The sequence below is a fragment of the Pongo abelii genome, chromosome 1 (assembly GCF_028885655.2).
Source record: "Pongo abelii isolate AG06213 chromosome 1, NHGRI_mPonAbe1-v2.0_pri, whole genome shotgun sequence".
NCBI lineage: Eukaryota > Metazoa > Chordata > Mammalia > Primates > Hominidae > Pongo > Pongo abelii.
The window spans coordinates 95,835,214-95,861,763 of NC_071985.2; the positions used below are offsets into that span (position 1 = coordinate 95,835,214).

General features: G+C 48.7%; 1 protein-coding gene across 4 annotated transcripts in view; it reads left to right on the top strand.

Moving 5' to 3' along the window:
* Nucleotides 1-26,550, top strand: part of KCNN3 (potassium calcium-activated channel subfamily N member 3) — a 163,524-nt gene that overhangs the window by 118,833 nt on the left and 18,141 nt on the right. For 2 of the 4 annotated variants that reach the window (XM_024234801.3, XM_024234816.3), the window contains exons 4-6: nt 13,992-14,036; nt 17,936-18,077; nt 25,081-25,191. In XM_024234801.3, the coding sequence (XP_024090569.1) occupies nt 13,992-14,036; nt 17,936-18,077; nt 25,081-25,191 (298 nt within the window). The remainder of the gene's footprint in view (nt 1-13,991; nt 14,037-17,935; nt 18,078-25,080; nt 25,192-26,550) is intronic. The other 2 variants (XM_024234811.3, XM_024234822.3) reach the window with 1 other exon arrangement.

Sequence of the window (26,550 nt, forward strand, 5' to 3'; positions counted from 1 at the left end):
CACCAGATGCCCAGTCCTCAGCTTTCTGGCCTCCATTTGCTTATCTAAAAAGAATGAGGTGAACTGGGCTAGAGGGAGCTCCAAGACTCAGTGATTCTGATGGTAAAGCTGACCCAGCAGGCAGGCCCCTGCTGCCCAGGCCTTCAGCCACATGTCCAGGGCTGCTGTCACTGCCCCAGGAAAGCCCAGAAGCTGAGGGGGTCCTGGGCCTCTGAGCTGATGCTCCCCAGGAGAATCCCACTGTGTGCAGAGACCCCAAGCACAGCCATGACACTTATCACCATCAGGCTGATTTAGGGCAAGCCTCCTGGGCATCTGTGTCTTCAAAGATGGTCTCTTAAGACCCTTATCAAGGATCAGGGCTGCAGCTGCCCACTCCCCTACCTAAGTAGCTCTCCATCTTATGTGGGAAATGGGTAAGAAAACGTTCTCTGAGAATTACAGCTCCTTAGAGCTGGAAGGGGCCTTAATGCACGTGGACCCAGCCCCCCACCCTTCCCAGATGAGGAGAGGGAGGCCCAGAGCTATGAGGGTTGATGCGAAGGGGGTTTTGCTCTTTTCCCTTCAGACCCCACAGAGGAGAAGGCATCTCTAGATGGGTCATCTCTTTATCCTGCTCCTTCCTTTCCTCAAGTAAGAATCTCTCAGTTCAAGAGGCAGAGAAAAGGATTGCTGAAGGCAATCTGTCTCTTCATATCTCTTTCATTCTGCTCCTGGGGCCAAGGAAATGGGTGAGGAGGGGGTGCAGGAGGCCCTTGGCCTGAGCACCAGGCCTGGAGCCTTCCCTTCCAGCCGCTGCTCTCCAGAGCTTGGGGTGCACCAGCTTCGAGGCTTTAGAAGCTTCTCCAGCAAGAAAGGCCCTCTTGAGGGAAAAGTGTGTGTGACTGGCTGTCTCCATTCCTTTCTCCATATAGTATTGAGCTTCAGAATTAGCTTTATTTCTGATGTGTATCAGAATTTTCAGTTAATCATGTAAACCAAGGCACAGGTGACTTGCCTGTGGGCAGGTGGGGCCGGACCAGCCCCTGAGAAACTACTCCCATCCTAGACTTCGTCATGCTTCACTTGGCCAGAGCCCACTCCCAGAAAGCAGGGAAATGTGCCTTTCTGGGTAGCCCAGGCCTATGGAAAGAGGCGAGAGGTCGGGGACAGCTGCACTCCCTGGGCAGGCTGCTTGTGGTCCGGGAGCATCCCGCAGTCTCCCCAAGCCCCACAGCCGTGGAGCCCCGGGTCAGGGCATTACTGTGCATATCCCTGTCCTCAGGCCCCTCATGCTCAGGCCAGACCCTCTCCCAGGTGCCCTTGCCCTCAGACTCCTCCCCGTCCAGCCTCTGTCTCTGTCTCCATCCCTGTCTCTCTCTTTCTTTCTCTATCTTCCTCTCTCTCTGATTCCCTGGGGGCTACTTTGCAACCTCTGCTGAATCAGAATTCTTCCCACTCGCTCTGACGTCCCAGGCTCCTCCTTGGCACCCTGTCTTCTCTGTGGCAGGGAAAGACACCCAACCAGAGCTCCCACGTCCTGCCCTGGGAACCCCACTGCTCTGGGAAACAAAAACAAGAAAATTCCTTCCCAAGGTACTTTTTCTGTGCTGTTCCTTTTTGTTCTTGGTCACAGGGTGATTCCCACGTCCTTCCCACACTAACCCTGCCTAGGTGAGGCTGCAGCTTTGTGTGCCTTCCACAACATTTGCTTGCCTGGGGAGCTGCCTGCCTTTAATTATCTTTGGAAAGCATAACTGAGAAGAACAAGACACCCTTCTTTCCTTTAGGGCTCTTGCCAGGAGCACTGCCTATGCAGCACTTCCCTCCAGGGGGTGCCATTCACATTGAAGTCTTCGTGACTGGCACTCCTTGGAGTTGCACAGTACACAACGTATGCTGCTGAACAGGGCAGCCCTGGCTCTGTCTTACTCTCCTGGGAAGCATGGCTCATTATAACACAGATCCAGGATCAGATACCTGAGAGAGAGAGAATCCCCAGCAGTCTCTCCACTCATCTCCCCTCCCTTTTTAGGTCTCCACCTCCTTCAAGGTGTAATATGGTCAAAGACAGGGCTCCTCCAAGGTGCAATATGGTCAAAGACAGGGCTGTGGATGCAGGCAAGTCCAAGCACACACTCGGGCCCTGCCACTCAATTGATGTTTTATTTTGTGCAAGTTTCCTAATCTAGTAATTAATCAAGTGATCCTCCCACCTCAGCCTCCAGAATAGCTGGGACTATAGGCACATACCACCATGCCCTGCTAATTTTATTCATTTTTTGTAGAGACAGCATCTCACTATGTTGGCCAGTCTGGTCTTGAACTCCTGGGCTCAAGGGATCCTTCTGTCTCAGCCTCCCAAAGTGCTTGGATTACAGGCATGAGCCACTGCACCTGGTCTAATTTTCCAATTCAATAAAATAGGAAGTGACAGTTATGAGTCTTGTTTTTTGAGGATTAAATTCAGTAATGCACATAAAGCTTTAGCCCACATGGCACGTGATTGGCCCTTGAGAAATGATAGTGATTATTGTTATCTCTTCAAATAAGATTAGCATCCAGTACTACCTACCACACAGAGATAGCCCCAGAAATAAAATGAAGTGAGAAGTAGATCATCTCTAAGATCTTTGAGGAAGTATTTTGCAAGAATCCCAACTACTGTTGTTCTTCTCTCTGTATATAAAAAGCGATGAACTGTGAAGCCCCTTTGCTTCCGAGTCACGCTCTGTGACTGATGGCAGATGTCGGGAAAGGCTCAACCAGGAGAGAGAAAGCTTGCAGTCGCGGGCGGCAGACTGAGGGCCCCGGGCGGGTGGAGCTGAATGAAAACCACAGACAGACAGCAGCTGTGAGAGAAAGCAGAGACCCAGAATGGCTTTAAACAGAAAGCAGAGGCCCACAGCAGGGAGTGAGATGAGACCAGTTTTAAACGTCACTTTCCCCTAAGTCCTTGTTCATTCACAGCTTCCTTCAGTAGCTCTGACCAGCTTTCTCAGCGCCTGCCGACCGACAAACCAACCGACCAATGGAGGCTGGTGCTGGGGGTGGAGATGGCCGAAAGCCCATGGTGAGAAGTGAGGGAGAATGGGGAAGAAGGGGCTCCACAGAGGGCACTTGATCCAGGACGGCTTTCCAGAGGAGGTGATTTCCTAGGCCTCAGGGGCCTCCAGGCAGAGGGGCCAGCATGAGCGAAGCTTGGAGGTGGGGGAGCACGGATTGGAGGAGAGAATAAGCAGTTGCTTGCTGGGGTGTCATAAGATGCCACAGTGCACTCAAGGCTACAGGAGCAGGCAGGGGCCTTTTTCACCAGCCTAAGGATTTTGGAATGACTCTTCTATCAGCCAACAGTTTCCAACCTTATTTATGTACTTGTTTCTTTGATTCCAGTGATGCAGGAGAGATGATATTCAGACACCCAACTTCTGCTGTGGGTGTGCCCCAGGTTATAAATCGTTTCCATCAGGCTAGCTGGAGTCCCGGCCCTTCCTTTCCACTGAAGAAAGCAAATCAGAGTACCAGATAGCGAGAGTGATATTATCACAGGATAGCCTTGAAACTGCCATAACAAAAAAAATAAATCGTTCACAAATGTCAATCCTTCAACTACTGTTAGCCCCAGAGAGATTGTTTGTCTACCCCAGTGTGTCGCTGTGCAGAGGCTGAGAACGTCCCCTCTCCTCTTCCCACACCTAGGAGACGGGGAGCCACTGGTAGATTGGGAGCAGAGGAGGGTCTGGAGTTTCAGAAAGATTTCCCTGGCTGCAGTGTGGAAGGGGGATTTGAGGGGAAGACGGGACACCAGCTGGAGAGGCTGCTGTAGTAACAGAGCTGTGACAGGATGCTGCCCCCACCACCCCTGGGTACAGTGGTGGCTGGGATGAAGAGCAAGGGCAGTTTTGAGAGAGCTAGAGGAGCCAACCTCCACCGGGCTGACTCGCTGGATGTGGAGTGATGGGGAGGAAGCTCAGGAACAGTGCCTGGTGTCCTAGTATGGCTGGCTGGATAGCTGGTGGGACTGCCCACAAATAGGAGGTGCAGGAGGAAGAGGGCCGGGGTTGCAGGGGACCTGGGCAGCAGGGAGAGGGCAGGTAATGAGCAGAGTTGGGGATCAGTTGAGCTTAGTTTACCTGCCACCCCTCCAGAGATGTCCCACATTGGGGGGACCCATGCACCTACTCCAGATGTTACCCTCCCCACTTTACAGCACAGGATTCTGCCTGGCGACATTTGATGCCATCTGTATCTGGCCACCCAGTGGGTGCAAAATGCAAGTTTGCTGATTAGGCAAAATCAACCTGAAGCAAACAAAGACTGGTGTCCCCAAGGGATAGCCAGCTCCTTGGAGGCAGAAACCCTTTCCTTCTAGGGCAGAGCTTCCTCTGTGGGTCCTCACAGGGGAGGGTGGGAGAGAGACTGAACGAGTGAAAGGGAAAACAAGAGAGGAGAGATGAGAGGGAGGTGGAGACAGTGCTTCAAAGGAGAAAAAAAGAAAAAGAAGCATGAGAGAGAAGAAGAAAGAACAGAGAGGGGCAAAGGCAGGAAAAATAGAGGAGAAGGAGGAAGAAGATGGAGGGGTTTGGGGCGAGGGTAACAGTGCAGGCCAGCTGTGCCCGTGAGTTCATGGTGTTCTGCTTAGTAAACCCCAGCACTGGCAACTTTGAGAAGATGCTCAGAGTTCTTTCCCCGCCCTGCTTCTCCCTCCAACTCACCTCAGCCTTCTCCTGAGCCTGCCGCTCCACCCGCAGCACTGTCATCCCAGCCCATACCTGCTCCTCTGAGATGGCTGTGTCCCCTGTGCACTGGCCCCGTGCCTCAACTTGGCATCACTTGTCTCCATTGTAACGCGGCCCTTTTTTGCCTTGGTGTTGCTTGGTGTCTGCCTCCTTCCTAGATCTCTAAGTTCCCAAGTAGGCACCAAGCCAGGCACACAGTACGGAGCTCATTCCTATTGCTGACCAAATGAACTCATTTACTAAGTTCCAAAATTTGTGCCAGGCACTATGCAGAGTTTTATATTTTTCATTAGTCCCGTGCGAGGTTTTACTGCTACATTTTACAGAAGTGAAGCCCAAGACACAGACAGGTAAGCGCCTTCCCTAGGCCACACAGCTAACAGGTGGCAGGGCTGGGATCCAAACCCCCGTCTGTTGGACTCTCTGTCCATGCCGTCTCTGCCATGCCACCTCCAGATACCGTGGAAGACATGCTTCCCATGGGAACAGTGCTTCTTCCAAGCATATTGTTTTTCTCCATTTTCATGCATTTTATTAAACATTTCCAAATCAGGAAACATGGAAATATTTTTTAATAAGAATAAAGAAAACATTGCAAATTGAGAAACTGACTCAGAAGGATTTGCCAGATGAGCCATCTGGTTTTTAATTTAATAACCATTCAAAGAGGTCGACAGTGCTTCCCTCTAAGAAGAAAATGGACTGTGGAAGGAATGGCAGCTGGCTTCCCTCAAATGGTGCATCCATTTGCAAGGTGGAGAAGTTGAGCAAGACCAAGAGACCCAAGAAAAGAGAAACACACTCCAAGAAAAGCTTGGCCGGTGCTGATGTTGAAGCTTCCCCGCTGAGGCCTGCAGAGGTTGCATCCAGCTGTGTGACACCAGCCAGCTGTCCCACCTCTTCCAGAGTTTCTCAGAATCTTCTACAGAAAACCACTAATGGAGACAGAGATGCCACCACCTTGGTGAGAAAAAGCCACACCAACCAAACCCTCGTGTTCACAGAGCAAGAACAAGCTGTGGTTGTTTGGCGGCAAGTCACATTTGTTTGTTGGAGCCGTTGTGCTCTGGTGGTGCTGGTTTTCTCTCCTTTTAAAAATAACTGGAGGCCTTGCACCATGCTGTTAGTTCTTAGGGCTGGAAATAAAAGACTAGATTTACAGTTGCCTTGGAAAGATCCAGAGCTGTTACCTTGAATTACCTGGTAGAGGAAAACATCATTATTTTCCTAAATTCAAAGCCAACTCTTGAAAAATAGGACACAGAGGTGAAGTGGATGGAGGGGTGACTTTATATATGCATATGGTGTCCTGGGCACGTGGTTTGATAGGCTTGTGATCAGCCCTGAGTCTTCAAAGCCATTTATTTTACATTTTAAGATGTTTATAAGGGAAATTGTTTTTGAGAAAAGAACGAACTATTTTTTTTTTTTTTTTTTTTTTTTGCCTTGATGTGAATTCACCCACTGGCACAAGCAGTAATAGCCCTGAAGTCACCCTAAGCCATTTATTCCTCAGCTACCTTTGAATTTCAATGGGATTCTTTCACACGCCTCAAGCATTTCTGAAATGCTCCTAAACTAAAGGAGCTCATAATACCCTTAAGAAATGATGATTTCACCCCATTTTCTCCATAAAGCTGGAATCACATGCCCTAGCATGCTGAAGGTACTTGATGATTAGAAGTTGATTATATTGGGGACCTGGACAAAGGCAGAGCTGGGAATGGGAATAAAACCCAGGACTCCATGAAAGTCTCTTTCCTTTCATAATAGCTTCTAATTCAGGCTTCTAATAGCTTCGAATGCCAGTCACATACAGAGCCTCCCAGCCATCACCTACTGGCAGTGGCTGAGCGGGTACTTTGCCAAGCTAGAATGGTTCCTGCCCAGGCGCACAGGTGCTGCCTCCACGCCCCACCCTGTGCCCAGCTCACTGCAATTGCCATTTTTAGCAGCCGAAAAAATACGGGTTTCAGTCCCAGTCTTTTCGCTTAGTTGCTGTGAGAAGTTAGTTAGGTCAGTTACACACTGGAGCTTTGCATTGATTCACTGTAAAATCAGGTAACAGCTCTTATCCTGCTGGTCTTGTCCCACTGGCTTGTGAGAAAGACGAAGTGGGGCCATTCATTCATTCATTCGTTGGACAAATATTTATTGAGTACTAGGGATACAGCAGTAAACAAAACAGAAAATGTCCTTTCCTCCATGAACCTTATATTTTAATAGGGGTTGTCAGTCAATAAATACAAAAATAGGCCACATATCTGTTATGTCAGGTGGTGATAAGTGCTGTAGAGAAGAATGACTCGGGAGAAGCTGGCCTGCTGGGTATGGGGCAGTAGTGCACTTGGAGACAGGGTGGGTGGGGAACACCTTACTGAGAAGCTGACATTTGTGCAAAGGCCTGAAATTATCTGGGATAAGAGCCTTCTAAGTACAGATGTCCCGTGACTTATGATGGGATTACTTCACAATAAACCCACAGTAAGTGGAAAATATCATAAGTTGAAAATGCACTGAATGTACCTAACCTACTGAGCATCATAGCTTAGCCCAGCCTACCTTAAACGTGCTGGGAACACTTACGTCAGCCTGCCGCTGAGCAAAATCACCCGGCAGCACAGTGCCCTGTAGAGGACCTTGTAGAGTACTCGTAGTCACCTGGTTAACTGCGAGCTGCCCAGCATCAGGAGAGGGAATTGCATCACAGATCCCTAGGAAAAGATCAACATTCAGAATTTGAAGTACGCTTTCCACTGACTGTGTATTGTTTTTGCACTGTTGTAAAGTGGCACCATTGTAAGTCAGGGCCATCTCTGGAAAGAACAGCAGGTGAGGGGCTCTGAGGCAGGAGTAAAGCTGGCTAGGTGAAGGAGCTGCAGAAACCCCAGGTGGCAGGGCCAATGGGTGAAGGTGAAATGGGCTCAGAGAGGCCCCCAGGTTGGGGGCCCCAGGGGACTTCGGCTTTTTTTCTGAGGGATACAGGAACTTTTGTCTTACTTTTTTTAGAGGGCCTCTCTGGCTGCTGTAACAGGACTAGCCTGGGGCAAGGGTCGCCCAGGCAGAAGCAGGGAGGCCAGTGCGGCAACTACTGCAGTGGTCCAGGTGAGAGGGTAGTGCTGATCCAGGTGAGAGGGTGGGGCTGGAGCAGGTAAGAGGGTGGGACTAGAGCAGGTAAAAGAGTGGGGCTGGTCCAGGTAAGAGTATGGGGCTGGTCCAGGTGAGAGGGTAGGGCTGGACGAGGTGAGAGGGTGGGGCTGGTCCAGGGTGGCCACAGACCAGGGATGACAGGCGCTCCGATTCTGGAGATATTTTGAAAGCAGAGGTGACAGAATTTGTTGGATATAAGGGGTTTAAGCTGCAAGGCACCATATGAAGAGAAGGGGCTGCAGCCACCCAGAAGAACAGCGAAGATTAAAAGGAGAAGCTGGGAGGAGTTTCTGTTTTCCTACACAGCAGCATCTGCTGCCTGTTCTTTCTCCACATCCGTGCGGCTGCCCTTGTCACTAGGACGAAGCCCCAGGTGGGAGGCTCCTGCAGAGGCCGTGACACGCGTCTATCTGTATCATTTGCTGAAGGCCGATGGAGCCCGTGCACATTCACTCCTCACCGCGGCCTCGCGAGGCAGGCAGGACGGCATCATTACACCCTGCTTCCCCGAAGAAGCAACAGGCCCTGAGTCCGTGGAGTGATCTGCTGAAGGTCACAGAGCCATTTGGCATGAAAGGCAGTCTCTAGGCTCCAGATCTTGTGTTCTTTCTGCTATGCCAAGGCTAACCATAGACACACGAGATGAAAATAGCACTTTTTTTTAGTGCACCTATGTGCCCGGCACTGCTCTAATCATTTTAGACATATCAGCTCCTTTAACCCTCACGGTAACTCTCTGTGAGGTGGTATAAGTATTATCCTCTTTTACAGGTGGGAAGACTGAGGATAAGTTCATGCAGACATTAAGGTGCAAAGCCCGGATTCAAACATAGGTGTTCTGGCCCTGGAACCTGTGGGTTCAGCTATACCCCAGCCAGCTGGGCGACCTCTCTACAAGCCAGTGTGTGGGCAGCAGGCGGATAGTGCTGATGCCACATGTGTGAGACACAGGCAAAGAGCTTGGGTTGGCTGGGTGGGTCAGGATGGGATTTGAAGTGGGTCCTGAAGGGCCAGTTAGAAGGCATCAGGGAGGACAGGGCAGGAGTGACAGGAGCAAGAGAGCCGTGTGTGCAAGGCAAGCTTGGAGCACAGCAACCCTGAAGCGGCGGTCAGAGCAGGAAGCCAAGAAGGACACAGTCGAAGTGCGAGGAAAGCAGGCCAGTGAGCCGCTGCAGACGCCAGAGGAAGGCAGTGTTCCGAGGAGAGAGGCACCGGTGGGGTCAGAGGCCACCAGGGGGCCAAGCCAGGTACGTGTTGTTGGCTTCCTCATTGGAGAAATTTGCAAGCACAGGGTTCACAGCTCAGTGGGCAGGTCTGACTGTGTGACTCTGAAGATTGACCGGAAGGCGAGGACAAAGCAGTCCATTTGGCTGCTTTGGAGTTCTGCAGAGGATCTGGCTCAACGCCTGCCAATTTCCAATAAACAAATCAGACCCAGGACAAATGGCTAGAGCCATCATATCATGTAGACCCATGTGAAAAGAATCCTTTTTTTTTTTTTTTTTTTAACAAAACTAGTTTTAAAAGTATTCAAATTCTTTTGGAGAATAAGGAAGAAGAGGCAGTCATTTCCCTTTGGCTTATTTTCTGTCACCCTAGTGCTGTAACCGATCACAGCTAGTGTCATGAAGCTCAGTTCTTATTAATAGTGAGAACTGACTCCAAGCTCAAGGAATTTGGCAGCCACTTTGACAAAGGTTTCATCTGCTGAAGAGAACAGCTGAAGTCATTTTAACATGATTCACTGAATATCTGAAGCAAGCCTCACTTTTGCAGGGGGACAGGAAAAGCGGCATACAGGCCGTAGTCAGTCCACAAGTATTTTAGTGAGCCCCTATTATGTGCTAGACCCTGAGAAGGTACCAAGGAAAGGCTACAGAGAATACTGTAATATAACTTCAGGGTTAGACAAATAGACCAATGGAACAGAGTAGAGAACCAAGAAATAGTACCACTTCCACATATAATTTATGAGACAGAGGGAGCATTGAAAGCTAGTGGGAGAAAGGATGGTCTGCACATTAAGTGAAACTGAGATAATTGCTTACCCATGTGAAAAAAATGAAGTTGTATCCCTGCTTCACACCATATGCAAAATCAATTCCAGGCAAATTAAAGACTTAGAAAGGCAACGTTTTAAAATATGTAAAAATGTTACAATCTCAGGGAGGGAATGATTTCTGCAAAAACCAAATAACTGCTAATTATAAATTAAAGGATGATAAAGTCACCTACAGTAAAATTTAAAGCTGCTATTCATCAAAAATACTGTAGAGAAAATAAAAAGGCAAGGCACACACTGGAAGAAGATATTTGCAACACACAAACTGACAAAATTCTTATTATCTAGAATATATAAATAACTTTTAGAATCAATGAGAACAAAACAAAAACAAGCCAATAGAAAAGTGGACAAAAGTCATGAATGACACGCCACAGAAGAGAAAGTATGAATGACAAAGAAACATACGAAAGGCTACTTAAGCTTTTATCATGGAAATGTAAAGTCAAGTCTTGATGAGATCCCAGTTCACCCACTGGTGTGGCAGAGATTAAAGTCACACAATGAATGGCAAGTGTTAATGAGGATGGAGCAACAGGAACTCTTATCCACCTCTGGTGGAAGCCTAATTGGCACTGGCATCTTAGAAAACAACTTGACATTTTCTAATGAAGTGAAATATGTACATATCCTATAAACCAGCAAACCCAGTCTTAGGTATGTGTCCTAGAGAAACTCTTATGCAGTGTACCAGGAGCTATGATTAAGAATGTTTGGGCTGGGTGAGGTGGCTCATGCCTGTAACCCCAACATTTCGGGAGGTCAAGGCAGGAGAATCTCTTGAGCCCAGGAGTTCGAGGCTACAGTGAGCTATGATTGTGCCACTGCAGTCCAGCCTGGGCAACAGAGTAAGACCCTGTCTCTAAAAATATAATAATAATAAGTCAATAAAAAATAATGTTTGTAGCAGTATTTCTCATTAGAGGAAAAACCTGTAAGCTATCCCAATGTCCATCAATAGGTGAATGAATAAATAAATCATGCCATATTCATATGATGAAATACAATGTAGGAATAAAAATAGACTATAGCTACCTATGTCAATATAATATATATGTTGAACAGAAAAGAAGCAATTCATAGAAGAGTTCACTGTATTAGTTACCTGTTGCTACATAACAACTTGCTCCAAAATTTAGCAGCTAAAAACAGCAGACATTCACCATCTCACGGTTGCTGTGGGTCAGGAATTCAGGTGCAGCTTAAATGGGTACCTCTGCCTCAAGCTCTCTCATGAGATTGTCAGGCTGCCAGCCAGGGCTGTGGTCTCACCTCAAGGCTTGACTGAAAGAACACCTGCTTCTAAGCTACTCATGTGGTGGTTGGCAGGCTGTGTCCCTTGCCATGTGGCGCTCCACGGGCTTGCCTCCCGACATGGCCAGTGGCTTCTCCCAGGGAGAGTGATCCAAAAGATAACTAGTGAGAGATCACCCAAGACAGAAGCCATGATCTTACCATAACCTAACTTCAGAAATGAAAGTCTGTCACTTCTGCCATACTCTATGTGTAGAAACCAGTTACTGGGTCCAGCCCACACTCAGAAGGAAAGGATTGCAAAAGTGTGTGAAGACCTCAAGAGGAGGGGGGATGTCAAGGTCATTTTAGAAACTTCCTACCATACTCTTGTGGTATGATTTCATCCTTATGAAGGTCGGAAATGGGAAAAAAGAAATTACACATTGCTTAGGTAATCCTGCCTATGTGGAAGCACTATGAAGAAAAACAAGGAAATGATAAACATGACATTCAGGGTAATGATGATCCTGGGGTGGGGGGCACTGAGAATGGAGAGAACACACAAGTAGATCCCACAGGTTGGAGTTGGATGGTGAGTTCATGGTGCTTATTTTCTTTCTGTGTTTCTTGATGTCATTTAATGTTGCATGTGGTTTTCTTTCTTTCTCTTTGGTTTGGTGTTCTGTTGATATGATCAAAGTTACATGTGCATACACTGTAGAGTCAATCCTTCCATGGTATTTGCTGTCTTCCACCAGCTCTTCCCATTTACTGTTCTCCAGAGGCAGCTACTTTTACCTCCTTTTGCTAATTAATTTTAGTATTTACCTCCATGTCTGTAAGTAATATGTGTGTATTGCTACCTTTTGATGCTTTGGTTTGTTTAGGTATTATCTATTCCCTTCCCACTCTGGGAGATGAAAATTTAGCTCCCTTTCCTCCCCTCCAACTCTTCCTCTCCCTTCATCTTCCTTTTATAATTACATCATAATTTTGGTTAAAGCAGTAATCAGTGTTTACATTACTCAGTCAACACTAATTTGACTCTATTCATAGTTGAGCCTTGTAGTAAAAAATATGATAACTTTTCCCTTCCTGCAGAACTTTTCATTTTTCCTGGAGTTGTTAATGATCATGTTTGTTCATTTGCTTAGTTTTCTATGTATTCGTCATTAATTCAAGTGCAAACTCTGGCAGTTGTCTAAATCTCTTTTCAGGATGTTCAGGCACATTAGGTTTCCTATCAATTTCATCTCCTTGGAAGTGTCTCCCAGAGCCTCTTGACCTGCTCCAGCCTGGACGGGTTGTCCTCCACATCTGGTGTGCACCTGTCCTATGAGGACCTCCCTGTACCATCACCCTGAGCTCATTACCTTTATTCCTTGTCTTCCTCCTTGGTTTACTTCTTTGTTTTGGTGAAGCATACCTCCTGTGTCTTCTTGAGAGAGGGTGCATGGGAGGCAAACCCGTGACAACCTTGCATATCTGAAAATGTCTTCATCCCACCCTCAGACTGAACTAATACTTTGGCCAATTGAGATTTCTGGTCTCTGGTTTGGAATTCTGATTTGGAAATAATTTTCCTCCAGAATTTTGAAGGCTTTATTCCATGGCCTTCTAGCTTCCAGTGTTGCTGTCAAAAAGTCCAAAGCTGTTGTAATTTCTGGTTCTTTGTATTTGGCCTCTTTTATACCCTCCCCCAAAACCCCTAAAGCTCTGTAGGATTGTCTCCTTTCTCCTGGTGTTCTGAAATTTCACAATAATGTGCCTTGGTGTACATCTATTTTCATCCACTGTGCTGGGGACAGTGAGCCTTTGATCTAAAAACTCATGCTCTTAAGTTCTGGGGATTTTTGTTTTTGAATGATTTTTAAAATAATTACTTCTCTCCTTCTTTTCCCCCCAGTTGTTTCTTTCTGTAACTTCTACTGTTTGAATTGGGAGACTGATTCACTAATTTTCTCATATTTTCTTTCCCTCTCTCTCCTTCTAAGAGATGATAGGGGTCTTGCTCTGTCCCCAGGCTGAAGTGCAGGGGCACAATCATAGCTCAATGCAGCCTCAACCTCCTGGGCACAAGCAATCCTCCTCCCTCAGCCTCAGAGCAGCTGGGGGATACAGGCACACACCACAATGCCTAATTTCATATTTTCTTTCATTTTCATTCTTTGTCTTTTTGTGCTTTTTGGGAGACTTCCTCGATTTATCATCTTCTAGCCCCTCTAGGAAGACTTTTTTCATACAGCATTCCATTCTTGTCTCGTGGGTCCAGTATCTTATTTTCTCTCTCTTACGTTAATTACAGGATTTTTCTTTCAAGAGTTCTCTCTGTGAGTGGTCTGTATTTGATCCAGAGTTCCTTCTTTTTGTTTGTTTAATTGACTGGTTTGCTCTGTGTCTTTAATGTTAGAGACTCCTGACTGTCTGGGGATTCCTGGTTGCCTGTTTATTTTTAAAAGTAGGAGACTAACAACTTTGAGCTGTAAGGGATTTGAGGGAGCAAAAGTAGACATATGTCTCTACCATCTTTGCCAAGTCATATAGTCTTTTGTATCTCTCGTTTATTTCATGTTAAGAAGTGAAAAAAAACCATAGTCCACACCCTGAAAGATAAAACAGCAACTGTAATAACTATCTTTGAGCTCAAAGAAAAATTACATCTTTTCCTCCTCAGCCTTTAAAGAAAAACATGGAGCTATCCCCCCCCAAATTTTCTATTGCAAAAAATAGCACGAGATTAGTATGTGAGTTTGTGACATGTGTAAACCGCTCTAAAATTGTGAATAGGTTTAGAAACCTTTTCTCCCTCCTCTCTACTCCCACAGTCCTGAATCACCAGCCCAGCCTTCTGGCTCATCACTTCCTGCTTGGTGAGTTGCATGTATGTCTTATCTCCATGACGAAGCTCCAAGCCACTGGAGAGCAGGGTGCATGTCCAATTCATCTCAGCATCTTCTGTAGCCCCCACCAGAGAAGCGATCACTGAAGGCTGACAAACAACGAAGGACACTGTCAAGATCTTCACTCCTCTCCTCAGCACACACAGTTAGCACGCACAGGAGTTTATTATGGTGAATGAAAAAAGAAACCCACAAGAACATAATTTATATGTAATTCCACTTTGATCTCTAATCTCTTTACCTTGGCATCCTCCCATATATGAATAGGATGGTCCATGATCCTAAGGGCAGCCAAACAGCCAGGGAGCACGAGTTTAATCCTCAGGGTGTGCAGGGAAAGAGGACTGTGGAGACCCACGTGCACAAGAAAATCCATGATGTGCACAGAGGGCAGGCTACAAGTTAAATCCTAAGTTCATGGTTTGGTATTCAAGGCTCTCCATTGCTTCTCCCTGGACACCTGCAAAGCTTCTAGCAGCACTCCTTATCTGGGGCCTGACCTCTTTAGTCAGTCTTTCATGTGGAAGAATCATTTCCAGATACTAAGTATCTCATGTCCTTTCTTTGTCCAAGAACTTATAGTTGATTTCTTTTTTATCTGTATCAAATAGTTCTCCAGCCTAAACTTCAAGACATCTTCATGAATGCCTCACCACTCCACTGCACGTGCAAATCCATGCCCCTGTATTTTTCTGTCTATTGTTTCTCAGATTGGTAACACCTGCAACCTCTCAGCAACAATAATGGCTGACATTTAGTGAGCACTTACTTTGGGCCACTGTGCTGGTATTGCTTGTGGGTTATTTTACTTAATCCTCCCATCATCGGATAAGGAAATTGAGTGACAGAGAGGGCACGTCACTTGCCCACAGCCAGGGAGCTACTTAACTCTGGAGCTGGCGCTCCAAGCCAGGCAAGCCCAGCCCAGCCCAAGATCACTGGCTCAGCTCAACTCCTCACTGCTAAACTGCCTCAACCACATTTCTTCAGAACTTACTCAAGACTTATCTTCCAGGAAATGTTTCTCGGAAGAACTGAGGACCCTGGCTGTGACTCTATTACATTTATGTGTTGCAGGCTTGTGGCGTGGAGCTGCCTTTACGTCTTCTCCCTTCTGTGTCCCCTCCCACAGTCACTGAGTCTTGCTGCTTTAGAGAAGCTAAAGTCTGATTTTCCACCACTGCCTCAGCACAGGGCCTGAGGATAGGGTCTGCCACCATCCCTCCAGCCAGAAAGCAACCTGCTGGGAGGGGAGGGGTTGCATTGACCTGAGGGCCTAGCAGGGCAGAGTGAGCAGGCCAGGGAGGCAGCTGCCTTTCCAAGGTCACAGCAGAACTGGGAGGGGGCTGATGCGCTGGGTCACGGTCAGGGGTAGACGCAGTCCTGGGAATCAGAGTTGGGAGCCACCAGCCTGTGCTACTCAAAGATAGCCAGGGGAGCAAAGGCAGGCCCAGCCCAGGGAAATGAGGCCCATGCAGCCAGCCAGGGGCCCTCAGGGTGGTAACAGAGCATCCCTGGGGAGCAAGTGTAGCAGATGGAGTGGGCAGGCAAGGCCATCTCATTAGCAGAGCTTTGGGGAGGGGGTATCTTTTCTTCAGATGTCCCCAGAAGTACCAGACACCCATGTCCTTGTGCAGACGGCCACAAAAAGGCTAATGCTGTGCCACCCACTGGGTCCCCAGTTGCTGGCCAAGGACTCAAGTGGGGCTGGAGAGCCCACCACTGATGTGCTCACGGGAATCTGCTAGGGCCGGGCTCCGGTGGGTGAGAAAGGCTGTGGCCTGCGTCTCTGTCCCAGCTTTGCACACCTGTTTCTTGCCTGGTCACCCCACCTCTGTGTCCTGTCTCTTCAAACACCCTGCTTGCCACCCGCAGACCATTCTTCCCAGCAAGCTGTGTTATCTTGTCATTCCTGTGCTCAAGAACCCAGAATCTCTTCTAAGGCCTCTAAGACGAAATCCAAGCTTCTTATCCCAGAATTCCAGGCCTTCCTAAATCTGACCCCTGGTCTCTGAAGCCCCCTGGTCGCCTGCTACTGGAGCCCAGGTGCTCTCCTCTCACGGAAGCCTCCTCATTATTCCCAAGACACATGCCTGTCGCTTTTGCCTGTCTGATGTTGAGTGAAACAGTGAAAAGAGCATGGGCTTTGCTTCCTCTGTGTCCTTAGGCAACTCACCCAGTGTCTCTGTGCCTCCTGCTGCTTACCTGGGAAATACTTTAAAGACTGCTGTGAGATTAGAATGTTTGAGTACAAAGTGCCAGCCACACAGTAGGTGCTCAATACATGCACAGTATCCATCATACCATGCTCTTGCTGCTCCCTGACTTGATGGCCCTGTCTCCTTTCTGACTGGCTGAGCTCCTGCCTCCTTCCAGGCCCATCTCTAGATGCACCTACACATGCAGCCTGCCCTGCACGCCTCACTTAAGACGCCAAGGGAAGGAAAAGCTGCATTTGCCTATCACTCGCTGGGCACAGACCCTGTAGGGGCATGGAGATCCCTGATGATGGCAGCGAATCCTTCCAGGTGGCCCCCTTGGGCTAGGCCTGTCCCGGCACGTTGTGTGCATTAACTCACGGAAGCTCCAATGGTAACTGACTTCCATAGATGAAGGTTCCTAAATGGCTTTTCTGCTCTATCCAGCCTAGTTGGTTTGGTCTCCCTGGCCCTTTGTTCTTAGCTTTCCCCATCCAGTGGCCTCCAAGTGGCTAAGAGGAGATTTTATCAAGAAGTGAAGCCCTACAGTATAAAATACAGAGTCTATTGTGTGTTGTTCAGGCTGATCCCATTAGAGAACGGTTTGGAAGCGGACCCACCTTCACCAGCCCTGCCACCCAGCCTGCAACCAGCTCCCTTGCTGCACTTTGTATAAGCCCTGGGCTTTCATTAGGGTTCTCTGCCCAGAGCACCCATTCCTCTGGGCCTGCCTGGAAAATGCAAGCCTTGCTCCCGTGTGGCACCTCTGTGGACCCTCATGTGTTTGGGTCAAGGTCATTGCCCTCTGCCTACATCCCCAGGGCACCTTGTCTGCCCCCTGATTGCACCCCTCTGCAGATGTCTGCCTCCTTGGCAAACCCCTCTCTTGGGCTGAGTCCCTGAGGGCAGGGGCTGTGTGGTGTTCATTTCTGTATTTCAGTACTTGGCACAGAGCCTGGCATGCAGCAGGTCTTGGTGTTGGGGATGAAGGGAGGGAGGAAGGGGATGGGGTGGAATAGGCATCCGGGCAGAGGAAATGGTGCTGATGTTTCCAGTTGGTTCCTCCCAGGGCGGGGAAGCTACAAGCCCCTGTCTGACTCAGAAAGGGAGGCCTCTGTGGACACCCCAGAGCCCCCTCTAGAGACAGCTCCACGAGAGCCCCAGCCACCACGGCTTCCCTCCAGACCCCTGGGAGATGCCAGTCTTTGAGATGCTTCAACTTTTTTAGAGGAAATCGCTGAATATGTTTGGTAATTTTTTTTGACATTTTTCCTGTTCAGGAGCTTGTGATTTCAGATTAATCACATCCACATACATTTAGACTGTCGGCTTGGAAGGGAAAATTTGAATTTTATTACTGCATGATTTCATCCAAAGCTATCTTACCAACACTAAAAGGATGTCTACAATGAGGTGCAAATCATGACAAAACATTTTATCTCTGGGACCAAGCTCATGGCGGGGGGCCAACGGGATGGGGGGCTGCAGGTGGGACCTGGGTGGGCACAGTTGCAGCCCCTTCAGTAGCCTAAAGAGATCTGTGTGAGCCACCGTCACTGCTGCCTCTTCCTCAGCAAAATATCTCATTTCCTTCCCCCCTCTAGGTTTGCCCACAGCCCTTACTCCCAGGAATGGCTGTTCATCGACTAACTCCTGTCTTCCCCTTGGCAGGTACCATGACCAGCAGGACGTAACTAGTAACTTTCTGGGTGCCATGTGGCTCATCTCCATCACATTCCTTTCCATTGGTTATGGGGACATGGTGCCCCACACATACTGTGGGAAAGGTGTCTGTCTCCTCACTGGCATCATGGTGAGTACCCGCCTCTGCCCATTCCCTACCCTCAAAATGTGGCAAAGAGCTGAACTCTTTCTTGCAAGCACATAGGGGCCTTCCTAGCCGCAGAGCGGGGGGTGGCTGTTAGTTAACCGACCTGCGTGTGTGTCCCCTACACATAAAACGTCAGGTGGGAAATCTGCAATGGTTTCTCACTTTTCAGCTGACTTTTCTAAGGTAAGAATGAGACCTGGACTCCTGGCAGTTAATGGTCTATTCACAGCTCCCTCAAAATGGGCTGGGTGAAGCTGGTCCTGGCCCAATGCTCTGATGCCCACCCCACTGCTGTGCAGCCACCCAGTTTGCTCACCTCCAGTGAGCATTGGGGCTTGCAGTTTATTGTCCTCCTTCCTGATGCCTTGGTCCCACTGACCTTGGCACCATTTCTGATCATGTTTAGCTGGAACTCACAGAAGCAGGGACTGGGGAAAGAGCACTGAGTCGGCCTTTGGGACCTGAGTCCTGGACGGGGCTGTCCATGTGGCCCTGGGCTGGCTCTTGCCTTTCCCAGGCTTCTGCTTCCACCTCTGCCTATGGAGGGGCTGGGCTCTGAGTGCCAAGTGCTTTGCAGCACTGGCATTTGGCAAGGCTGTGATCCCATCTCCAGGTGCCCAGCAGGTGTGCTGTGCCCTTTCAAGGTGTATCTCTCCTGCCCAGTGCCCTACTACCCACACTCGACACTCTCGCAGAGGCACACACTCTCGCCTGTCACATGGCCATCACAGTGTGGCTTATGAGAGGGATGTGGGGTCTGAGTTTCTGCTCACTGTGGACCCTTGGCCAGGCACTCTGCCTATTGGGCCTGAGCATCCTCCAGGGGAAAGTGGAGATGGAGGGCCTGCCCTGCCCTCCCCATCGGCTTGTGCAAGGACCAAATGCAATGATGTATGTTAAAGTGCTTTGAAAACGAGAAGCCACACACAGGTCAGTGTTGGTGGTGTCCTCAGTGTCCTTCAGTTGCAAGTTGGTGAAGTGCTCCCTTGGCCTTGTTGCACTTTGGGTCCAGGACAGGCAGCTGCTGCTCTTTGGCCTTCGTCCTGGAATCCTAGAACAGTGTCAGAGCAGGGTTGGACACTTTCTTCAGAGGAGGAAACTGATGCTGAAAGAGGAAAGCACATCTAAGCCTGGGTAGTGTTGGGGGAGGTGGCGGGGTGAGAAGTGGTCAGGCTGTTTGTGGTGTGGCTCTGGGTCTCCATGGCTGGAGACTGCAACCCTTCCAAGGACAGCCCCCCCTCCACAGCCCCCCTCACACCTTTGTGAAAATCCTTCCTTGCAGTGATCCCTCAGATTCCATTTGTCACCCCCATTGCCTCCAGGAGAGATGAAGACCCTCTTTCTGGAAGGGCAGTGACCCCTTTCTGCAATGGAAAGGGAGGGCCGCAGGTCTTCCTGCAGGGTCTGAGTGAACACCTCACAGCGGCTGGGGGCTGCCCCCACACCCCACCCCACTCCGCCTCGTTGGCTTCCTGGGGCTGATATTGGTGGACTAGACAGTCAGACCAAGGCCTGGGGCAGTCGGCCTGCTGAGCAGGAGGGGCCAGGCTCTCTCCTCCTTTCTGACTCCAGTCCAGGGCAGGTCCCTATTAGCAGGCAGGTCCTACCACAGCAGCTAATGACAAAAAGCTTAGCGCTGGGATTGTGATAAATCATGGGTAAGTGCAAGGCTTTAGAACAAATACCTCCCATCGGTTAGTAGGAGTCTGTCTTGGCATAGCACCAACTGTCACGAGGAAACCGGGGAAACACGCTTCTTACCAGAAAGGAATGAAATGCCACCGAAGGCCAAAGCTTTCCTTCTTAGAGCCACTCCTGGGGCTTTATGCCTCAGAACCAGCTCTCAGCCAGGGCTGGCACAGAGCAGGGTTGCCAGTAGGTGGATGGGCCCTGCGGGGAGCCTCTGTTATTTTAAAATACCAGCCTTTCTCCCTCTCAGCACATAGCTATCCCCATCCAAGAAGCAGCACCCCAAGGACCCGGCTTCCTGGTTCCTGGACTCCGCATCTCCCGGCTGTACTCTGGCACAGCTGAGCAGAACAGACGAGACCCTTGCCTCACCCCTGCCTCTCTTTGGGGTCCGGAGGCTGTTTGTCTTTCAGCACCCCCTTTTGCTGTCTGGGTCTGCAGTGCTCCCCCAGAGACAGTGTTCTGTTCCCTGTGGATTGAGGTGTGATCAAAGTGGAAAGAACAAACGGACGATGAGGAGCCAATTCCCACCTTCCATATGAAAAATACGGCCCAGGCCTTTCATCTCTTTTTGTACAAAACCCTGTGCATAAATGTATACCTTTCTATATATGGGAACAGGGAGGTTTCCTCTATTTATTGTCATTGTTTTTCACCCAAATTAAAGTCAGTTACCTCACTCTGGGGTCAGCCACAGTGAGGAACCCTGGTGGCATTTTTCTAGCAAATGTGATTTTTCTAGCTGAGTCACTCCTAGCCAGGGTTTCACTTTGCTGAGGATCCTTTCCCCTCCTCCTCCCAACCTCCCAACACTATGTATAGCTCCCAATTATTATTGCAAGTGCCTTTACTAAAGGTAGGGCTTCCTGTTTGGTTACCATGGACACCATGAAGGCCAAGGCAAGGCCTGCTTGGGAAGAGAAAGGAAGGATTTGTGTGTGTGTGGCCTGTAAATAGTCTTAATCATTGTTTTCTCTTGGCAATCCCAGTAACAATGTAATTATCAACCATTAAGCAGGGTATATAATTGTCTGAACAACTTGCCATGGCTGGCACAGACCTGGTGTGTTTGAGAGATTTCACCCACAAAAGCAGCTACATTAAAGTCCAGCATCTTTCCATAAGGATTTTTCATGATCATGGTGACAACACAGTAGAGAGAAAGCTGTCAATATTTAGTATCCAGAATTGGAAATGACAGTGCAACCTAAAAGATGTGCAATGCTGACCTTCTGATTCTGTAGGCATCTGGAAGACCCCAGAGCCCCCAAGGCTGCTTGGCATAACTTTGTTTCAATCTAGACTCTTTCTAAAGCTGGACTCTCACTCTGTAGACCCTTCATTAGTTATGGACAAACAAGCAAAAGCTTCCGGATGTCTGCAGGGACGCTGAGCTTTTCCCCAATGGCCTCATGAGTGATGCCTCTGAACTGCCAAGGAAAAGTGATGATGAAGTAAAAGGTAGCACAAATTGAGTCATTTTGGGAGGAGGCAAAAAGAGGGCTCAGCAAGACATCTGCTTAATGTCAGTTTTAGAAGATGAGCTTCTCCCGAAACACCTTGGTTTCAAACCAATTGATGTTATTTTAGTTGTTGCATGGAATCTGTTGCAGAAACAGAATCCAACTGTAAATCCTCCAGGCTTCCCTCCTCCATTTGTCACTTTCATTTGTGTTTTATTTTATTTTATGCTTCTTTAGTTAAGAACACCTCATACTTTTCCCCTTGGGATACTTGTTTTTCCAGCTTCTAAGGTTTTCCAGCTGGAAAATGTTTCTTGAAAACAAGAGGTGGGAGGACTGGTGTGGAGGAGTCTAGGTCCAGATTTGGGTCCGAATCTCTAGAGTTAGGCGTGTTCACCCTGTCCCAGCCACCCTCCCTCCATGCACTCAGTGCTCCCTCTCGCCCACGTGCCTTGGGAAGTTCCAGCTCATCAGAAGTGGACCCCATCCACTCCCCTCGCCCCATGGAACTGGAAGTTGGACAGAGCACATCCAGGGACTCCAGTTGATGTCCCCTGTGGTTCAGAACTTGGCATATCTGAAAGCAAAAGGCTGAGTCATGGCTCTTCCCCCTAGTCTGACCCCAGGGAAGTCATAGCAGCAGCTGTTTACCCTTTCCCGTCCCACTTCCTCCCTCCTCACACACCCGCTCTATCCACCAGCCATTTCAAAGATTCCACAGTTAGCCAGGCCCACGGTGATGTGTCTCTTAAAACTAACCTGCATCACTGCCATGTGACACAGCACTGCCAGGCTGCCACTGTGGCCTGTCAGACTATTAACTCACCTAAGTGAAAGGGCGCAGCATCCCAAAGGGGACCCAGGGGACAGGCAATCCTTATACCACTTGAAGATGGACACAGCAGGGTGGGATCCCTTGGCACTTCCTTCATGTCCTTTAAAGGGCCAAAATGGACTATTGACTTCTGGCTCAAGCCTTAGGCTCCTTGTTCTTCCTTCCTCTCTCAATCCCATCAGCCCATAATTTTTTCTTATTCCTCAGCCTCCTCCTTCTCTCTTTCCCTCCTTGACCGTTGCTGTTTAGGATGCAACACAACTTGTTCCCCATCTCATCTTCTGCCCAGCTTTACCTCTCCCTGCACCCACCTTCTCTTCTCCTCTCTTCTCTTCTCTTCTTTTCTTTTCTCCTTTCTCCTCCCCTCCCCTATCCTCCCCTCCCCTATCCTCCCCTCCCCTCCTCTCCTGTTCCATTGTCTTCTCTCCCTTCTTCATTTTCCCTCCCCGCACCCCACACAGTCTGCAGAGGCTCAGCAGTCTAGGCTTCAGTATTCCTCCACCACTTTCTGAAGGCTGCTGATGTCTGGCCCCATTTTTATGAGGTTGCCTCTTAATGGAAAAGACCAGGTTAGGTGTCATTACTGGTGACTGCCCTAATTACATCCAGTCAATGGAAAAATGAAGCTGAGAGCATCCATTTAAGTTGGAATTAAGCGTTAAGAATGCAGCATCCTCTAGAGAAATACTCACAAGGGAGTCATGACATCTCTATGTTGAAAGAAACAGGGAAGTGTCATCTAGTCCACTGTCCTGCCTCCAGAGAGAAATTTATCTTCATCATGTGAGACAGATGGTTCCTTAGATAAAACACTCTAGCTTCTAATTAAAAGCACCCCCTGCATTCAGCCAGCTAAAGTGTGGGCCATGGCAAGCGCTGTGAAACACCCCATCTAGACCCTGGAAATTTAGAATGGTGGATGATTGATTGTTGTGATTACATTCCCAAAGTAGCATGATACAGGGAAGCTCCCTCTTCAGGCCTACTGGAACCCAGCTTTCAGGGATGATTTAAGTAGAGTTTTGCCTGGGCCTAGCGAGAGGAGGGAGAATGGAGCCTGGGGAGAACCCTCTCCATCTGATGTTCCATTTTTAACGCTATGATAGAGCCCTCTTTTTGGGCTTTCAGCCCGAAGTACTTTTGGAACTCCATATAAAGGAGAGGGATGACACTCTGTCCGGTCGAGGGGAAGGGAGCACACATCTTCCCTCTAGGATGGCTTCTTTTAAGCTATTTTTTGCTTTTGGAGGCATGGCTAAATTGATTACAGCTACAGACCAGGCTGTGCAACTGCCCAGATCCTTTGAAAATTGGGCACAGAGTCTCCTGTAAGTCACAGAAGCTGAAAAAACACAGCCGTCCTCGAACAAAAGAGGAAAATGAGGTCAGAAAAGGAAAGTTCACACAGACTTGGTTCTTTTCACTTTGTGAAAAGGCCAACCAATGTACTGAGAAACACTAGATTGTTTTAATGGGGACCCTTGTGGGAAACGAGGAGAAAGCATTGTGAACTTCAACCACACTGAAACTTCACACAGGCTAGCCTTTGTCAGCCTGTGGGATAAAGAGAGAAAGGGCTTCTAAAAGAGAGAGTAGGGAATGGATCCACCCATATGCATTCCTTCCAAGTCGGTTATAGATTATAGTACCTTTGAAAAACATTCTTTTCTGCTTCTCACACATTTTGTAAGACCTGATGAGCCAAAAATGTTACTGACAGATTCCTTCCATTCTGGGACCTCAACTGCTAGACTGGGTTCTGTGGCAACTAGAATTACTGTTTGACATACAGGTTCAGTTGTTGGCTTTAATAAGTTCATCATCTCTTTCCATGAGTGGTGGTCAGGGCGGCACAGGGCACAGCGTGCAGGCAGAGGGCGATGGTCTCTGACAGGAGTCCACTTGCAGAAGGACGGGGCTGACTCCCGCTGCCTGCCGAAGAGCCGGGGGGATAGTGAGTCTCTGAATTCCCCCTATGCTCACAAGCCAACCAAGAAGCCTAGTGAAGGGGATTTTAAAATGCATTGGGAGAATGTTGGAATGTGCAGGGAATTCCCTGCTTATTTCCCAGACAGTCAAGTATGCACCCAGAGGATTAGGAGAGAGAAAGTGAGTCCCACCATTCTTGGGGCTCAGCAGAGCCTGCTTCCTTGCCCACCCTCCCCCGGGCTCCCCTGGCATTGACCTACTGAGCAGACTAGGATCGCTGTTCCAGAAAATCCCAAGGGTCTGCTGCGGGCTCATGTAAAATCCTGGTTTTGATCCAGCAGAAGTGGTGGTGTCTTTAAAATCTCTGCATGGTGGTGAATTCATGAGCCTCTTGGTGAAGGCAGGAAGGAACCGATTCCTTGTGCTGAGTCATAGCCTAAACCTTGAGGTGAAAAAAGCCCAAGTGTAGAGCAAGCACAGTCACTGAGTGCACGTGTTCATGCCAACCTGGGTACCCTCTGTGAAACAAGCCCTGGGGAAAGGTATTGCCTCTTCATTCGATTATTTTCAGGAACACTCTCAGCCACTGGCAGGTGTTCCATCTGCACCCCAGCTGATGGCCTATCTTCTTTCCTCCCAGGCCTGCTTGTCTAGAGCTGGCGGTGGGATGGAGACCTGCCTAAGGGAGAGAGGGCCCGTGTGTGCTGGCCCCTCTGTCTTCCGCTGCACAGTTTGGCAGGTGACCAGGTGCTTATCTGTTGGTTAAACCCCCCAAAGCCTCGGCGCCACCCAGCATCCTTCTGCATTGAAACTGGCTAGCTCAGCCTCCCAGAGGTCAGCTGCAGAGCACAACCCAAGAGGCACTGCAGACCCCTCTGTGTGTCAGGACATCAGAGTCCTGACAGATTTCCACAGATTTTTGTGCCTTGGTCGTGACCAGCCAGAGAGCTCGAGTTCCCACTCCACTCCCAGGAAACTACCCCCGTGGCCGCCAGGCGTGTTGAGTCTCTCGTCTTGCCTCTTAATGATATGTTCTTTCCCCTCTGGTCCTCTTGATGTCCCCCCACAGGGTGCAGGCTGCACTGCCCTTGTGGTGGCCGTGGTGGCCCGAAAGCTGGAACTCACCAAAGCGGAGAAGCACGTTCATAACTTCATGATGGACACTCAGCTCACCAAGCGGGTAAGATGCCACACAGCCATGTCTTATGAGGGACTTAAGGCCATAGTGGAAGCCAATCAGAAAGCAAATGGTCCAACGGGTACGGTGGCTCACGCCTGTAATCCCAGCACTTTAGGAGGCCAAGGTGGGTCGATCACAAGGTCAGGAGATCAAGACCATCCTGGCTAATACGTTGAAACCCCATCTCTACTAAAAATACAGAAAATTAGCCGGGCATGGTGGCACACACCTGTAGTCCCAGCTACTCAGGAGGCTGAGGCAAGAGAATTGCTTGAACCTGGGAGGCGGAGGTTGCAGTGAGCCGAGATCGCACCACTGCACTCCAGCCTGGGTGACAGAGACAGATTCCATCTCAAAAAAAAAAAAAAAAGAAAGAAGGAAGGAAGCAAATGGTCATGTCGTATGGGTTTGCACCAGGCTTTTAAAGGGCATGTTTGAGGGAACCCCAGACACAAAATGGAAACAACATCTTCATACGCCGGGTTCCTGCCTTCTGTTCGATCACTGTGCATGGTTCAGGCAGCCAAATAATTTTCCTGGTAATTTAATTAATAGCCTACAATGGTATAACCTGCCCCTTTGCCTGATGATACCAAATAAATCACCCAGTATGAGGCAATGTTTTTTGTTTATGCTCAGATATTTTCAGGATTCTCATTAGGAAGGGCAAAACTATATTGAAAATATACCTAAAACTATAAAAGTATATTGAAAATGTACCTAAGTCTAATCCTTTAAAAAAATCATTTAAAGAATCATTCTATGCTGGGCGCGGCGGCTCACGCCTGTAATCCCAGCACTTCGGGAGGCCGAGACGGGCAGATCACGAGGTCAAGAGATCGAGACCATCCTGGCTAACATGTGAAGCCCCGTCTCTACTAAAAATACAAAAATTAGCTGGGTGTGGTGGCGTGCACCTGTAATCCCAGCTACTCAGGAGGCTGAGGCAGGAGAATCACTTGAACCCAGGAAGTGGAGGTTGTAGTGAACCGAGATCGCACCACTGCACTCCAGCCTGGGCGACAGAGCGAGACTCCATCTCAAAAAAAAAAAAGAATCATTCTAGTAGAGCCCACATTCCTAAATAAAATTGTTCATCAAAATATCATCATCCAGTTTTTCCCTTTTGGGTTTTCCGGGTAACGTTTCTCACTTGAACCATTATGAAAGTGGTTATGGAAGATGAAAATCTGAAAATATGCAGGAACGGGTAGACCATTTAGCTGCTGAAAGTTGGACACCCCACTGAATTGTCTGAGACGAAAAGGCCCATTTAGAATAGACAGATACAAGCCTTCCAGAATAACAGCAGGCCAAATGGGCAAGGCAGGAGCTGTTTATTCAAGGACAGCTTTTGTG